The sequence below is a fragment of the Gymnogyps californianus genome, chromosome 2 (assembly GCF_018139145.2).
Source record: "Gymnogyps californianus isolate 813 chromosome 2, ASM1813914v2, whole genome shotgun sequence".
In the NCBI taxonomy this organism is placed as follows: domain Eukaryota; kingdom Metazoa; phylum Chordata; class Aves; order Accipitriformes; family Cathartidae; genus Gymnogyps; species Gymnogyps californianus.
In genome coordinates this window covers 56,326,187-56,342,387 of record NC_059472.1, presented here as the reverse complement: position 1 = coordinate 56,342,387, position 16,201 = coordinate 56,326,187, and the positions used below count along the sequence as shown (strand labels likewise).

Genomic DNA, 16,201 nt, shown 5'->3' with positions numbered 1-16,201 from the left:
TTGAAAGCAATCTTGTGACCTTTTTAAGACATTAAAAGAACAAGTTTGAAATTTAAGTGGCCTTTTTTTTTTTCCCTAGTTCTTTACACTTTGACAGCTATTGCAGGGGGAAGGGGTTTGCTTAATGATTGTGAAGAATTTTGCATTTTGAAATGGAATATACTACAGCACAGATATACTGTGGCCGTGTAACTGAGGCTTTGCTAGATTCTCTTTCAAGCATCCCTGTTGTGCTTGGGAACCTGTCACTTCAGCGTGAAATGGCGTCTTTGGTGAAGTGAGTCTGAATATCTGCCTCAGTCCAGATTTACAGGAAACTGTGAGCTCAAACTGCACTTAATCTACCTTCAGTCCATTGACTGCTTTCATTTCCTCTCATTTAAAACGACTGATACAGTATCTCCTTCTGTGTCTTCCAGGGGCAACTTGCTTAAATCACCTTTCCTCCAGCCTGCCGAACCTGAAGTGTGTGAAGCTTATTTTCCTGAGGAGGTAGAAATGGCTATGGCAGCTTATCTTTGATGTATTTTAGCAGAACATTTTCATTTATCAGTCAGGTGCCTGACACCCTGGCAGTTCAGCCTCAGGCAGGTGTCTCTTCTTCCTTGTTTTCTTGGGAAAACAGATTCTTCTGCAGTTTCTTCTCTAGTAAACAGAAAGTTGCTATTTAGTCCCCAAAAGTCTGCTTTTTCTACTCCTGAGCATGGCCATGGAGGTGGTTAAGATACAGAGTCATCTCTGTCTGCGTTGAAGCTTGGTGGGTTTGGGTTTTTTTTGGGGGGGGTTGTTTGATTTTTATTGATTTTTTTTTTATTTTTTTTTTTTTTTTTTAGGCTTGGTTTGTTTTAGGTTTTGGGTTTTGGTTTGTTTCCCCCCCCCCCCCCAAGGTTTTTCCTTTGCTTGTCCCTTTTCTTTTCAAAATCGGCTTAAAATTTGAAAAGGCAACGGTATGCCCAGGTCAGAAGTTCCTGTAGTATAGGTAATATTCTCATCAGGTTTTCTGTTCCTCCTGTTCTCCAATAATTGTTCAGAAATCACACGCAAATCCCTAGAGGACTAGGCAGTGTGACAGCACTGTGACAGCAGATTGTCAGAAAGCAGTGAGCTCTTGAGGCAGGAGGATTTCTGAGCTCTCCCTGCTGCCATACGGAGAACGACTAAAAGTAACTAGTTCTCTCCCAGGCCAGATGATTCCAATTTTAGAAGTACGCATTGAAGTCCAGTCGACTTCTGCATTTTGTTCAGGGTACAAAAATCCCTTCATGTGTGTTTTGCCTCAGTGGAATGACAGTTGAATTGTAGCTGGGTCGTGTGTGATTTCTGAGGCGAATGGGATCAGCTCTTTGTTCAAACCAGAGCATGCTTCAGGTCATCTTCTAACTGTGAATGAAGTGCAGTATTCACTGGAGGAGTATTGAGACTTAAAAGAAAACCCAGTGTTTGGAGTCCAGAATGAACGTGTCCCAACCTAACTCTGTTACTGTACTTATGTACTGTTCCACCAGTCCAATAAAATGAAGCATTATATCTGATCCCTTTAGGTATTTTCTAGTTACTTAAGGGTAAGACACCTTTAAGCTGAAAAATGAGACAGATCTTCTGGATGCTTTATTTCTCTCTGTTCAGTATTTCTTCAATACTGGTGCAGGCCTGTGAATTGGAGGGAGAGTTTGAGGCTTTTCCTAAGGAAGACTGAGTGTTTTCAGTTGCAGAGTGCCTGAATTCCCCTGACATGTAACAAATAAAGATCATCTTCAGGGAAGAGGAGAAATAGCTGTCCTCCTCCTTTTTCCTTCACCCAACATGTCATGGATCTGCCTGCCTCGTTTCGGCTTCATTTGGTGATTCCCAAGAAGTGAAAGGGAAGGAAAGACTTGCTTTATTCTCAGTGTTGCCCAAGAGCATTTGATCTACAGCCTGAGGGATGCAGTCTCTATTGCTTAACTCTGATAGGGAAATTTCTGATGCCAGCAGTGTTAGCGATGTCAGTAATTCAAGCTTCAGCTTGTCCCTAAGGATATGGGGTTTCGGGAAATGTACATCTCAGTTCTGAGCGGTGAAAAAAGGAGCTGTTTTTTCTGTGGGGCAGTGTCTGGGAACACTGCCAAAGATCCTGGTGAATTCCCTCGTGTGTGTCTCCCCTGAAGAAAGATTCAAGCTTTGTATCTCAATTCATTTCTCCTTTGGTCAGGATTTCTGGAGCAGAAAGTGGGGTGGCTCCCAAATCGTCATCTGTTGGTCCACCGTTTCCCAAAAGCAGTATCATAGCTCTACCCCCGCCTTCTTGGTAGAATATCAAATCAGTCCTTCACAAGTAATTTTCATTGTTTTCCATTTAATTTCTTGGCTTACTCATCTTGGAGCTTCTTCATGGGAAATCCCTTTTTTCCCATGTCCTGATTACAGCACTGCCTGCCTTTCTCCCGCTTGCTGTTTTTCCCAGCAGGTTCTCTGTCTTCGGTTGTTCCTCCCCAGAGACCCGTCAGGATTTGATAGGGCCGTTTCCTCACCACGCTTTCATGCAGATTTCATGCCAATAAAACTGGCAAATGTCTGGAACCCTCTAGAGGGCGGTTTGTTTTTAACCAACACTGACACTTGGAAACCCGTTTTCGCTGTTCTGAATGTCCCATAGCATCCCAAGATGCTATGTTCATTAGGACTGCAGAACAGCAGGCTAGTTTCAGCCCAGCTGAAATAAATGTTTGCATGGGCTTGGCAACCCTCCTGTGCAGGTGCAGGTCTAGGTCTGGCCGTGATGGTTTTCATGTTCAGTCAACGGATCATGCCCCCTCAGTTACTTGTTACGTACTTGTTAGTGCTTGCCCCCTTTTCTCTGCCCTGTCGGAGGTCAGGGTTCAGAGATGGCTGATTTGAATTGGTCGTGGATGGGCAGAGGGGGGAGAACGGCGAAGTCTGTCCTGTGGCTCAGGCACGCTCTTACGCTTTGATTGGGTTCCTTCCCGTCGGCAAGGTCTCCTTTTGTTCCCTTGACCTTTGGTGTGGAAACTTATGTGCAGTGCTCATGTTTTCTGACGTGATTTCAGCCTGGGGACCTCTCTGTCTTGGTAGGATGGGAAGAGGAGTCTCAGACAGGCAGATGGACAAAAGCTGGTTCTGTATTCCGCTTGTTCTCTCGTGTCAGTTTTCCCCTCTCTGATGCTGATGGGAAAGGCTCGTCTTCCTATCCGTGCTGGCATTCAGACAACATGGAAAGTACATTTAAAGTGATTAATCTTTTCTTTATATGCAGAGTTAGGACATACTGATAGACTGCCTTAAAAATACAAGAGTATGACAGGAAAGCTCATTTAAAATGTGCATGATCTTCCTCACCCCCCCCACCCCAAGTGCTTTCAGACTCTGCCTTTTAGTTTTACTTAACTTTTACTTATATCAGAAAAATAAATAAAGAGCCCAAGGTAATGGGATTGGTTTAGGGTTCAATTGCTGTTGAAGTTGGACTACATCTGGCCAATTCAAATACACCGTGACTTAGCAGAGACAAGTAAACGGGTGTTTAAACATCTTACAGCCCCTCCGATCATGGTCTGCTTGAAATACCATGACCCATTTCTGCTGAGGTGTAGTAATGTTTCTGTATGGGAAATGTTTTAGAAGGATTACCTGCAGGTGGTTTTGAATGATGACTGTGAAAAGTGAAGGTACTGAGCGAGCACTCTTCTCTGCATGTTTTTTAACAAGGCTACTGAGAGGAGCAGAGGTGCACTGTTTGAACATCAAAAGAAACTTCAGCTATTTTTTAGTCAATCCAGGTTTCCTGTGTAATTAAGAACCCAGATAAACTTGGTTTGAGTAAGGTGACAACAAAGGCTCAAATGGGGGCCGGGCCATTTCTCTTGTATTGGTCATTTATTTCACAGTTGTTTTTTCTGGTCTCTTGACTGAGGGGTTTTGTGTTTTGGTTTGGTTTTCTTTCTCTTTTTTCGGTCACCTTCTGGATTTTTGTGCCTGACAACGTTGTTTCCTATAAGCAGTACTGTCGGCAGAGATGTCTTACCCCTGTCTACCTCAAGGCCCCGCACCGTGGTAAAACAGGCAGTGGCTCACAGTACCGGGGTGAGGGTCTCTGTAAGGGAGGGTGCAGTAACAGGAGCTCATCGGGACTCCCAGGCAGACCTCTTGCTTGGCAGCAAATGGCGTTCCTTGGTGCCGAAATATCAGATGCAATATTCCCACCTGTCAAATCAAAATGCTTAGACTGCTGACTTCCCCAGTCGTCCGCTGAGCTGTAGCTAAGCAAGGCTGTGCTGCCGGCTCCCTTCCCCCTCCGAAGGGGAGCTTTCGGCTGTGGGCGAGGGGGGCAGTGCTACGGTTCCTCTCCTGGACTGGGGAGTCCAGCAGAGAAGAGGGACTTGGGAAGGGGAAGGCCCGTGCTGATGAGCCCCAGTTCGCAGTGGGTTGGTGTCTCTCCAGTGGCCTGGGTGGATTCCTGCTTTGGAGGGTGGAGCAGCCCTGAGGGGAGGATGTGGGGGAACATGTAGGAGTATCTAGGGAGGAGTCAGCTGACAAGTCAAAACGACGTGAGGAACAGCCTTAGAAGTTTTAGGATGCAGCGACCTTTGGTCTTGGCCTTTTTCCTGATGTCTGCCCTCCTCTATTCCCCACAGGCCCCACTTTCGGATACGGTTAGTGGAAGTTGTAGAAGGGCTGTCAGCTACTGTTATGGCTCTGGTATAGTCAGAGGGTATGGCCAGGGCAGGTCATGGGGTGTGCCAGCAGGCAGCAAGGGCTGCTCTTGCTGCCCTGAGCCGTAACTTCACTGTCCTGAGAACTCTTGTGTTTTGCAGTTCAGATGGGGAGTTCTTCCAGTGTGTGGGAGTGGGGTTGTCCGGTTAAAATCATACGCTTTGCAACATAATCCTTTGGCAGACCTGTTTGCTTGCTTGTTAAGATAGTCAGCAACACAAGAAACTCCAGGCAAAACTTGGTAGCAGCCCATTGTGTCCAGGAGGGTCTGCTCTGACCCAGGGGTCTGCTCTGACAGGCATCGCTTTGGGTATCCGCATCTGTGACAGGACAGAGGAGCAGCCTGCGGGCTTGGCCCGAGGCTGTGCTAGTGAGGCTGCGCCTCATCTCCTGGGACAGGCAGGACTGACAGCCGTTCTCTGCTACGGAGCACAGTGCCGCGGGCTTCTGCTGTCGGAGTGTGTTTTAAAGAACGCTGTAGAGAACTTGTGCTGTTGGATATAAGCCTTATTTGGTCTGGATGAGGCATTTTTCCCTCTGAAGATGAAGCACTATGAGTCAGAGGTGCATGCTGAAAAATTAAAACCTTGACAGATTAAGCTTGGTCAAACCTCTTTTTGGCAGAGATTCAGGTTGATGGGTTTGGGGTTTTGTTTGGTTTTTTTTTTTTTAATTGAAAGAATAGTCTTACATGGCCAGGTGTAAAATTTTTGGCTTCAGTACATAGACTTTTAAAAATTAGACATAGCTCATTAATCTGATAGGACACAGAGGTAAAAATGAATCCCCCCAGCACTAGTATTGGAATTAGTGAATGGAGGTGGAAGCTTCCTCTACAGCGGTCCTTTATCTTCATCATAAAGGACGATGAATTTCTGGAACCCCTTATGGCCCCTGTAGGACCGTGCTACCCAGCAGTGCTTTCAAAGTGCCTCACTGCACTGGAGAGGAAACCTTTCAGAATCATACCAGAACAGGCGGCTTCTGCTTCCATGAGAATGAAGTTGAGCCAGTGTTGGAAACCTGGTGTGGACAACGCAGAGCCCAGGAAACCTGGAAGGCCGGCTGGAATCCTGCAAGGTGTTGGACACAAGCCGATGTTTTTAGACTTGTGGTAGGGATGTGACCTGAAAGGAGTTTGGGTTTTTTTCTTTTCTTCTTATCTTTCAATAAATAAAATAAAAGAAAACCCACCCTTTTCAACTGTTCAGGCAATAACAGTTCACTTCAGGCTGCTATTTTTCAGAGTAAAAAGACTTTATTGGGAGGAAAAAAAACCTGCTTGGTATGCAAGATGGCTGAAGTTGGTTCATTGTACAGTTGCAGTATTTCAACGAGTATAAAAGCTGTCACATTTCCAGTTAGATGCAAGTAACCTGCTGCTGGCAAAAACCAGGTTTGTGTCCTGATCCGTGCTGGCACTGTGGTCCCAGTGACGTGTTTATACGGTGCTTCTTGCTGCTTTGGGTTTCTGACTGAGCTGACAAAATCTGTTCCAGGCTTGTGTTGAAAAGGACAATAAAACCAGGTAAGGTACGCAGTTGTCCCCTGTCCCATTGTTCCCCCCTCCTCTGAAGCAGTGCTCTGTGGTGGAAACACTTAGATTTTCACGAGGAAAGCAGATGGGCCACATCAAACTGTCACAAAAGTTTTTGTTAAGTCCAGAACACCGGAATTAACGTTGCAGGCCTGTTGTTTCTTCATTTCAGTAAAGGTAAGTAAGCCTGGTATTTTGTCCAAAGGGTCTGACGCGAGGTTCTGTTGCTGCACTCGGCACATACAAGCTGTATGGCGTTGGAAAAAAGTCTTAAGTGAACTTAAATGATACTTTGATTTAGATAAATTGGTTATTCAAGACTTGTATGGACTTCATGAAGGCGGCCTGCTGTGCAGGCATTGTTGGTGCTGTGGGAGGCGACCGCCTGAGCACTGCAGCTCACAGATTTCATTGTAAGGCACTTGGGATTGGCAAGGCGAAGTCATCTGAGCAACACACTCAGATTATTGTATTGTAATTACTTCCCACTTTATTTGAAATTAGCTTTGGCTTTTTCAGCTAATTATTTGCAACTGCTGTGCGCAGTCTTCGAAATCACAGCTGCTAGTGTGGCTTTTTCACCACAAGCGCTGCAAGGGCTGGCGTTGGGGTAGTGCCGCCGCTGCTGCTGGACTCGGGGGCAGCCAGACCCCTTCGCCGAGGTTAGCCTGACCCTGCTGGGGGCGGGAGGAGCAGCGGCCTTGCCCTGGCCCCACCTGCCCCTGGGCAGGGCAGAGGCGGAGGGCAGGGCAGAGGCGGAGGACAGGGGCTGGGGAATGGCCGGCCTCCCCCCCCCCCCCCCCGTGCTCTTGAAAGGGGGGGGTTTACCCAGGGCTCGGAGGCTGTTGCTGCCTCAGCCACTTCCCCGGGACTTCCCTGGGGCTGTCGGGCATCAGTGCTACCAGTGTGTGTTTGATTTGGCCAGCATTGACTCGCACTTAAGATTTTAACTACAGGAGTTTTATCAATGCCTGTGTTTATCATTGGGTGCATCATTTGAAAGAATGGGAAAGAAAATTTCAAAGAAACGTCTTTCAGGTGTTTTGAAACTAAATTTCTGGTTACAGTTGCTGTATTGCTGCAGGAGCAGCAATCCCACCTCCATTTAAGACTTCCAATGGCAACACATTTCAAGTGCTTTGTTAAGGTTGCAGGAGAAAGAACAGTGTTCGTGTGTTGGAAGTAATGATGTGAATAAACAGGATGGTTTTTACCTTCGCAGCTGAAATCTCTAGCAGTAATAGAGAAGCAAAGTCTTAAAATCTTTAATTTGATCAAATTAAACTTGATCTTCAGCTGAGTTATGGAAGCTTTCTATGACATTCAATTGCAGACAATGGTCTTTCAGAGGAGAACTATTTAGAAAGCCTGAATTCATGTTTCATATAAACTTCTCAACTGCAAGTAGCTACCCAAGAAGAATAACTATCGTTTGCATTAGAAAAAGATATTATACATTATGAAGTAGATAAATTGGAAATTACTTTCAAATGGCTGTTGATTTTATTTGCTTGATAAATACAATCCTAACAAAATAAAAGTTAACCAATATTAAGAGATTTGTCTGAAGAACATTAGAAAAGTCCATGACAATTCAATAGGAATTAGTGTGAATTAAACAAAACAAACAAAAAAAAGGTTTAAATATTGCCAGCAAATACAAAATGTATGTAACGAAGGCAAGGGAGAATGCTTTAGTTTACATTTGTCATCTGACCACATTTTCTGTGTTTATAAACTTTTTTTCCAAATTTTAAAAAAATACTATGCTGTTTTCTATAACATATCAAAGCATTATTTGTACAAAATCAAATCATGGCCAATGATTCACAACAGTGCAATAGATAAAGAATACAACCACATCCAACAGGTGCTGAAAATAAATATCCAGATTAAAAAATAAGATAGCCTATATGCACGCTGTGGAGTTTGCCGTCTATATGTGAGTTGATGGATGAGTCTCATGAATGTATCTGAAACATGAAATGGCCCTTAAATGCCAGCGTGGCTGGAGGCTTTCGATGGGTAGAAGCAGTGAAACGGCCAAACCAAACGCAAGTCCCAGGTGGTGGTGCTTGGTTTTTTAAACACCAGAAAAAAGAGGCTATTGCTGAACCCCCGGTGCCTCCCGTTGGCATCGCTCTGCAGGCTTATTTGGAAAGCACGAGTGGCTGGCATTTCTGCAGAGGGAAATGCTATATTGCTTGGTCAGGCAGATCTGTCTTAAGTGACATAACCCATCCCCATCGCTGCCTAAAGCATCCGTCAGTGGCTTTCTCTGAGGGACTGAAACATTTAAAATGGATGAAGAAAAAGCTCTTGGCTATATGGCAGCAGTGTGAACAGAGCCCGTCGTAAACAGGTCTGGTGATGGTGGCTTATAAATGAGTAAATGGGTTACCTACGTTGCTAAAAGACATGAGAACAGCTGTTGATGAACATTTCCATCATACAGGGACATAAATAACATCTCTAAAGTGTTTACATTTATTCAGTACATCTCAGAACAAAAATGAAGCTTAAGGGCATGTTAGGTAAACACGATACCCCGCAGTCTCCCAACTTTTCAGCCAACCCAGAATAAATTTAAAGCTCCCTTGTATATAATCTGCATCAGAAAGGTATCAAAGGCACAAGCAAGAAGTGACTAGGTTAATAAGCAGAAATAATGGTGAATGAGGATGAAGAGATTCACAAGGCAAATAATGAGTAAGTGGGGGTGGGTTTCTGTTTATTTACTGAAAATGAGATCTTCCAATTCTGCTCCAATGAATGTAAATAATGATTTTGGTTTAAAATAAAACTGTTACTGAATTATTTTAAATCACCTGAAGGAAACCAGTCTCGAAATAATCTGATACTAACTGGAAAACTCTTCTGGCCTCTCCAAACTCACCTGAGTCTGATGAGTAGAAGCCACAAGTATCAGAGACAAAAGTCTCCAGGGCTTAAAAGAAAAGTTTCTTTACAGAATGTACACAGCCAGCAATAATTTGTGCAGTTTGACTCAAATTACAGTAATTTGCACAGTTCAGTTGATTTTATGCATATCCAAGGAGCCGGATCAAATTGGAGTTTCTTTCCTGTCTTTACTTGGCGATGGCTTGACTTGCTGCTCCTTGCTTGCTTTTGGCTGCTCTTTGGCTGCTTTTGTCTCCAGAACACTGTCTCTTTGCTGCTGAGAAACACCCCCGCGTTTTTCTGGCTCCTCTTCTTCCTGCACCTGCTGCTCCGATTTAGCTCGCTGCAGTAGTCGAAGCTGTACTCGCAGTTCTATGATGGCCTCTCGCTCCTCGTGAATCGCTTGGTTCAGGTGATTGTTCTTGATCTTTTTAAGTAAGGAAAACAAATGTCAGGGCTCCTTCTCACAAAGAACTGCTGCAGCTCGGGCGGCCGTTCAGCACCGCACAACGAAGCTTTGCTGTTAACCCAGACAGCAATGTGGACTTGCATGCCGTAGCGATTTAAAAACAGTGCGCGTGGGTTATATGCCTAGGCAAGATGGATGCAAAACTACCAGTCTGCACGTGTGCAAACATCGCTGCACAGACTAAATCAAGTAACCACTAAGGAGAAGAGGACCAATTAATACTAAGACTCAAATCTTACCTCCAGTTCCTCATTCTGTCTCTGCAAATCTTCCAGGATGACCTGCAGTTCCTCCTCATCTTCACTCTCACTTTCACTCTCGGAAGAGTATTCCTCGGTTTCACTTCGGCCATGCTGCTGGCGACTGAAAGACCAATGACAAACTCCGATTCAAACACTTCCTCAAGTCTGCCAGAACTGTAGCAGCATCAAAGAGTTAACTTACATCCACTGAATAATCTGCAACCATTTTAAAAACAAAATCAGAATTTCCTTTCAAAGCTTAATTTAATAAACCAGGGATTTCCTAGCGGGATTTTCTGAGTGCACAGGGTCTAGTTTCCTGTAGATCATAATTCCATTGTTACACTAACAGAAAATCCTGAAAGGTCCAAAGTTGCTGAGATTTCAATAAAAAGAGGAAGCTTTCAAATGTGATGTTCACAAGGTGAGCTTTTAAGTGTAGTTCAGAGTATCATTTCAGAAGAGCATATGTGTACTTTTAATCAAAGAGTGCTCGCCGGGCGGGGGGCTCTGATGTAAGCAGTCTCCCTTTTACCTTTGTATTTCAGCTATTTCTGCTCGAAGGCGATCGATTTCTTCCTTCTCTGAGGCAATCTGTCTCCGCAGAAACTGCTCCATGGCCAGCAGTTCTTCTTGTTCTGTTAAAATCTCGTTCTCCTGCAATGATCGATCAGTTCACTTAAAGCCTTGACTTTACTTTCTACAGGAACATACGGTAAGTATGAGATGCTGCTGTTCTCTGAAATACTTTCAGTAGAAGTGGTTAGCGTGCCTGCTTTGAACTCTGATTCACCAAGACCTCAAAGCAAATGTGAGTTCAAAACCAACAGTGTCCGTTCTGAATCCTCAAGATGATCGCTGTATTGAATAGCTGTGGAGATGACGCACCAAATTCTGGCATGTTTGCCTACCTATTTCCTTAAATCACAGGGGAAAGCTCTGGCTAACCAGTAAAGTAACTAGAAAAACTGAATTATAAAATACGTCTTTGAAGATGACTATAAGGAGGGAAGTACAGTGGAGAGAAGATCAAAGCTACTGAGGGAAGCAAAGGAAGGCAAAAAGGCCAAAATAGTTGCCTTACTTCCTTTGATCAGCAGGAAAGTAGTTAACGGTATTAAAACTGGTTAGATTTGGAAGTGCTTTCTAAGTACTTTGTTGTTGCACAGTGTCTCCTTTCTGCTGTTAACAAGAGTCTACTCAGCTTTGGGTTCACTCCTGCAGTCAGCATTCCTGCCCTACTTTATTTACCATTAAAACAAAGCCTTGTATTTTAATGGACAGAGAGACCCCTTTAAGCCTTCAATTTCCCACTGCATTAGAAGGAACAAAAGAATGTTTAATATTTCTGAAAGATACGGAACAAGAAAATACCAGCAGACAAACAGGTAAGTGCCTGCCATCTACCTGTGCGAGCAGAATATTTATAACTTCTTCGTTCTCATTCATTTCTTCTTTGGAGACATCCTCCTTTGAAAGGCTAGCAATTTCTTGTGCAATCTTTGTTTCACACTCCTGCCAGAGAAAGAGAACAACTTTTAAAAGGACAGCTTCCCCAGTCACTCTAGTTACTGTAAACATTTTTTTGAATGTATTATTTTCCAAATTTAGAATCACCATCTCAGTTGTCTTGAAAGTTTTCAGCAAGGTCTGTCCCTTCTCTGGGACATATGACAGTTTAAAAAACAATGCTTCTGAAGTTTGTTAACCTTGAGTCTTCCAGTAATTCCTCTTGGTACTCCAGGACACATTGTATTAAGCATATAATGAACACATGCTCTGTCAAACACCTAAGTTTTTAATCACACACATTTTTTTTTGTGAACAGCTGTGAAGGAGTGTGAAGATCTTGCTGTCCCTCGGGAGAGCCACCTAACCAGAAAATGCAATTGCTCCTCAGCCATGTAAAGTGAAGATGAAAAAATCTGCAGTAAAAAGATTAAAACGTGGTTTGATCTAACCGAGTGCCTCTGCACTGTCACAAATTAGAGATCCAGGATTTAGATGTTTGGCCAATAAATAGAAAAGTTACCCACCTGTCTCTTAGCTTCTCTTAGTTTCCTCTTAAGAGCTGTTAAAATTCTTTGCACCTCCCAGAGTCTCTCTTCTTTGGATAAGTCTTTTATCCCTGCCTGCAAGTCTCTGTGTAAACAGTTCAGTAGGAACTCCTAGAAATATTACCAAAGAATTAACATCTTTAATATATCACAGCAGGGCAGACTGAAAAGAAAAATCTTTTTGGCTTCGTGGCAACAGGCTTGGAGTTCTGGTTTTCAAAGCTTGACACGTCGACCAACAAGTGTTAACATACATTCAGCACATGATCTAGAACTAGCTGAAAAGCAGTATTAAAGAAACCACGCTCTTTAACATGTTCTCCTAACCTTCCTCCCATGATAAAAGTATTGAACTACATAGCAAAGCAATCCACGAAAGACAGGGCTATAATCATCACAAGACTGTAACAACTTTCCACACATGAAACACGCAAGAGTATCACCCATCTCTTTCCAGTGGTCTCCACTGACAGGAGAATTGTGATTGATATTGATAGAATTAAAGAGTATGTTACAAACTTATGAGAATTTACCACTGAATGTATAAAAGCCAGGGCAAAGATAAACAGAAAAACACTAAAGTAATTGCCAACCTGTCGCCTGATTTCTTCTTTGATGCTTTCTTGTGTTTCTGGAAGTGCTGGCATTGTTGCCATATTTGACCAGCGAAGAGGTTTTGTCACCTGCTTTAGGGTCACATTCCCAAAGAACTCTTGAACATGGGTAAAAAATACATAGAGGACACGGTTGCTGATCTGCAAACAAAGGACAGACAAAATACTGGTTAAGATGACTTATTCACATCATCTTTATCTGTGAAGCATAGTATCTTTCTCCAGAAACAGAACAGCCTTTAGTATGCCTTTCTGTGAGTCATAGTCATGTTAGTTTGTCCTGAGAGATTAAAATCTGGATTAAAAATGACACTTTAAATGACCCAGTGCTGGCCTCAAGGAATCCCTTCACTGTCTCTCTTACCTGTGTATCTGAGGCATTTTCATGCTAAACTCAGAATTTTCACACGTCTTTTAACCTACCACAATTATTTCCATCCATCTCCATTCCACGGCAGATACAGAAACGTATTAAATCTTTCTTTTTACTTATGTAAAGGTAGGTAGTGACAGCAGTAGGTAAGCGGGAACACCAACCATACTGCGCTATGGCTGGTTGCTGGCTGCCTTCTCTCTCCTCCCCCAACCTGTAAGTATTTTCTACAACCTCTCTCAGACGATTTAATATAGTAGAAAAAGTAGTTTGAAAGGAGCTGCTACTGTATTCCTTGTTTTAACATGAGACAGAAGCAAGTATTTATTTTGATACTATATCTTCCATTAAAACTCAAAAATTTATCCTGAAAGATTGGAGTTCTGTCACTACTTGCATTTTAATTGCTAAAATGTACTCAATAACAAAACATGATTGGGCCTGCATTGTTTTACATTGTTACTTCTTTTGTTAGCTAGAAAGTGTCTGGCACAGCAAAATAGCCAAGAATAATACCCAGCCCTTTTGCTACTGGGCTTCCACCTAGACTCTTAATTATAAAGCCAAGCTTTTCTAAAGTGTGGGTTTTCTTCTAGAAAGACCCACACCCAATAATGCCATGTTTCCATTATGCACAGGACTAATTCTGAGCTATATTAAGTATTTCCAAGATGTTTATTAAGGATTTTATCAATCCAGAAACCACAAAATCTCACTGGAAAACTAAAAGTCAGTTGTTTTTCGCCAGCCATTTGGCTGCAGACACCAAAGCCATTATACCGAAATCATTACTGCACCAGGAGGATCTATTTGCAGGACAGGGTTCATTGGCTTGATATTAAAATTAAGCAACAATATAGTCTTCACTAAATTATCACTGAATCAAAAGCCCACCAAAATTGTGTATCTGCATGAATTATTGGATGAATTCAACATTAAATTACTTCTGTTCACAACAGAATTAAAACCCTGACAGCAGTCTTTGCAATACCCTCATAATAACCCAAACATCAGACCCACAGTATGCAAGCTCACATTCAGAAAGTCTCTTGTTCCCACTTCCCAGCACTTTAGGTTCCCAAGGTATAAAGAGAAGCTGTAATTTAGCTTAACTGTATCGGACAATACCTGATTCCCACCTGCAAGAGAAGTCCTACAAAGAAGTCTTTCTTGGGCTGAAGTTCTGCTTTAACACTTGCGGTGTGGTGCACGTACCTGGACAGTAGGGCTGAGCACTATAGAAATATTCTGGATGTTCATTTTTGTTTCCAGTTCCTTTGCAATAACATGGTCCATATGCACAATCAGCCAAGAAATTAGGAGATGGTTACACTCTGGCAACTCTTTCAGCAACCTCTGGCACTCCTGAACTTTCTCAGCTTCTGTGCTCTTTCCACAAGCATCTTCAAAGCGCGGCATTAGCTCTTTGGTAAGCAAATTTTCAGGCAGTTCTCGTAGGTACTGTTTCAGCAAGCTGGCTACTGTATTGGGCTCATATTCTTCCAGGTTGGGAGATTCTTCTCGATCATAGGCTGCTTTTAGCTCATCAACTTTTGATTTTATTCCTTAAAATATTTAGATCAAGAATTAAGAGAAATCTTCAACTGTAAACGTTTAATAGTTATAGTTAAACTTCTTTTTTTTGAGATGCATTTATTTCACCTCTCCTTACAATTTAAGCTAATTGAGGAATACCTTTTAAAGGTTATCCACATATAACAAAGTTAAAATCATGACTCAAAATTACGTGATCACTGCTTCTAAAAGCACTGACTATTACTATGAAGCAAACACACAGCACTACCGCAGTTCTGCATCAGAACTGGTGCCAGCATTCCCTTGCATCAAGGAACATAAAATAGGGTGAGGAAGGGTAGGGGAACATACGATCAGTTGTGTATTTGCATTCAACATCTTTCTGGCTGTTCAGTTACACAGCCCTAAGCGAAATAGCAAATATGTTATCAACTCAAATATTGTGCAACAAGTTCTACCTCTAACAGCTTTCTTCTGTCAAAACAAAACCCACACTTTTTAGTTTCCAGATTTCCAGCTGGCCCTCCTCAGTGAAGGAGTCTCACCCAGGATTCTTGATTTGAGGCACTGCATGAATAAAAGTGTGTTCACACAATTATTCAAACCAGCCAAGATTTTCTGTAAGGTGTTTTTATAACTCAGTGACATTCCAATCTTCGCAAACTTGGGGAAATTTCATTCTTAAAGCTCAAACACCCACTTGAGTTAGACCGACTTAATGCGCTGCCATGGCTCAGCTCATACACAATAGGCAACACTGGGTGCACTCAGCCCATGGTAAATGCCAGGTAAAATACATTCAGTTTCACATCCGAGTAAGTTAGTCATCACAAGGGCTGGTAGGTTGTTAAGCCACTGCAATTGTCTCTCTGAGCTCTCAATTTAAACAATCTTACATACACAAGAGGGTGCTATTGCACTGGAGAACACCTAGAAAGTACAAACATCAAAAATGCTTTACGGAAAACGCACCTCCTTCCGTGAAAATTCCCAACACATCGTGTCTTGAAAAAGCACACAACCAGGATGTTCCAATAGGCAAGATGAAGAAACTGCTTAAGCTGCTGCGGTATTTATGCATGCCTACCAAATACCATGCAGACTGACAGCACGAAGACAGCTTAATGAAGCCTTTAAAGTCGTTTGATTACTGTTTTACAGTGCTAGGCAACTTGTTTCAAATGCTTTTCCTTAAATTCCTTTTCTCACTTGTTCTTGCTCCTTAAACATACCCACAGAAGTACTTACACAAGTTACACTGCAGATGCAGTTCACAAATAAAGGGACTGTTTTGTTTAATGTGACTAAAACTGATGTTGAATTTATGTAAGCTGGTGTTACACTACCACCATGGTTAATTAGCCTGCTGTTGCTAAGCTTAAATAGTGAAACTTGTATTTTCTGCTTATTAGTGTATTTGCTTAAAGAAAAGAAGTTCTTAAGAAAAAAAAAATCATACAATGGAAGTAACTGGAAAAAGCAACGTAGTGGGACGCTTAAGTAATAAAATGGTTATATCTCATCTTTGCTTTTGCAATCAACTAGCATTGTATTTCTAATGCAGAAGTAAAAAAATACAAGCTGGCCACACTAACACATTTTATTCATCGTTACCATCCTATCACAAAAGGCCAAAACAAGTGTATTTTTACTGCCGTTAAGCAGTACCACCATATTAGCAACTTTTCTCATACTTCAGACCTACGAGTTTGCTTAACTTTAGCTACCTGATTATCTTTTGGATAATTAAAATTAATGCAGC

General features: G+C 42.5%; 1 protein-coding gene across 2 annotated transcripts in view; it reads right to left on the bottom strand.

Moving 5' to 3' along the window:
* Positions 1-8,054: 8,054 nt before the first annotated feature.
* The window catches only part of RALBP1 (ralA binding protein 1), a 35,211-nt gene continuing 27,064 nt past the window's right edge, over positions 8,055-16,201 (bottom strand). For both annotated transcript variants that reach the window (XM_050891185.1, XM_050891186.1), the window contains 7 exons: positions 14,119-14,468; positions 12,510-12,671; positions 11,896-12,027; positions 11,267-11,374; positions 10,395-10,516; positions 9,857-9,980; positions 8,055-9,575 (listed from right to left, as the gene is read on the bottom strand). In XM_050891185.1, coding sequence (XP_050747142.1) covers positions 9,312-9,575; positions 9,857-9,980; positions 10,395-10,516; positions 11,267-11,374; positions 11,896-12,027; positions 12,510-12,671; positions 14,119-14,468 — 1,262 coding nt within the window. In that variant the 3' untranslated portion in view covers positions 8,055-9,311. The remainder of the gene's footprint in view (positions 9,576-9,856; positions 9,981-10,394; positions 10,517-11,266; positions 11,375-11,895; positions 12,028-12,509; positions 12,672-14,118; positions 14,469-16,201) is intronic.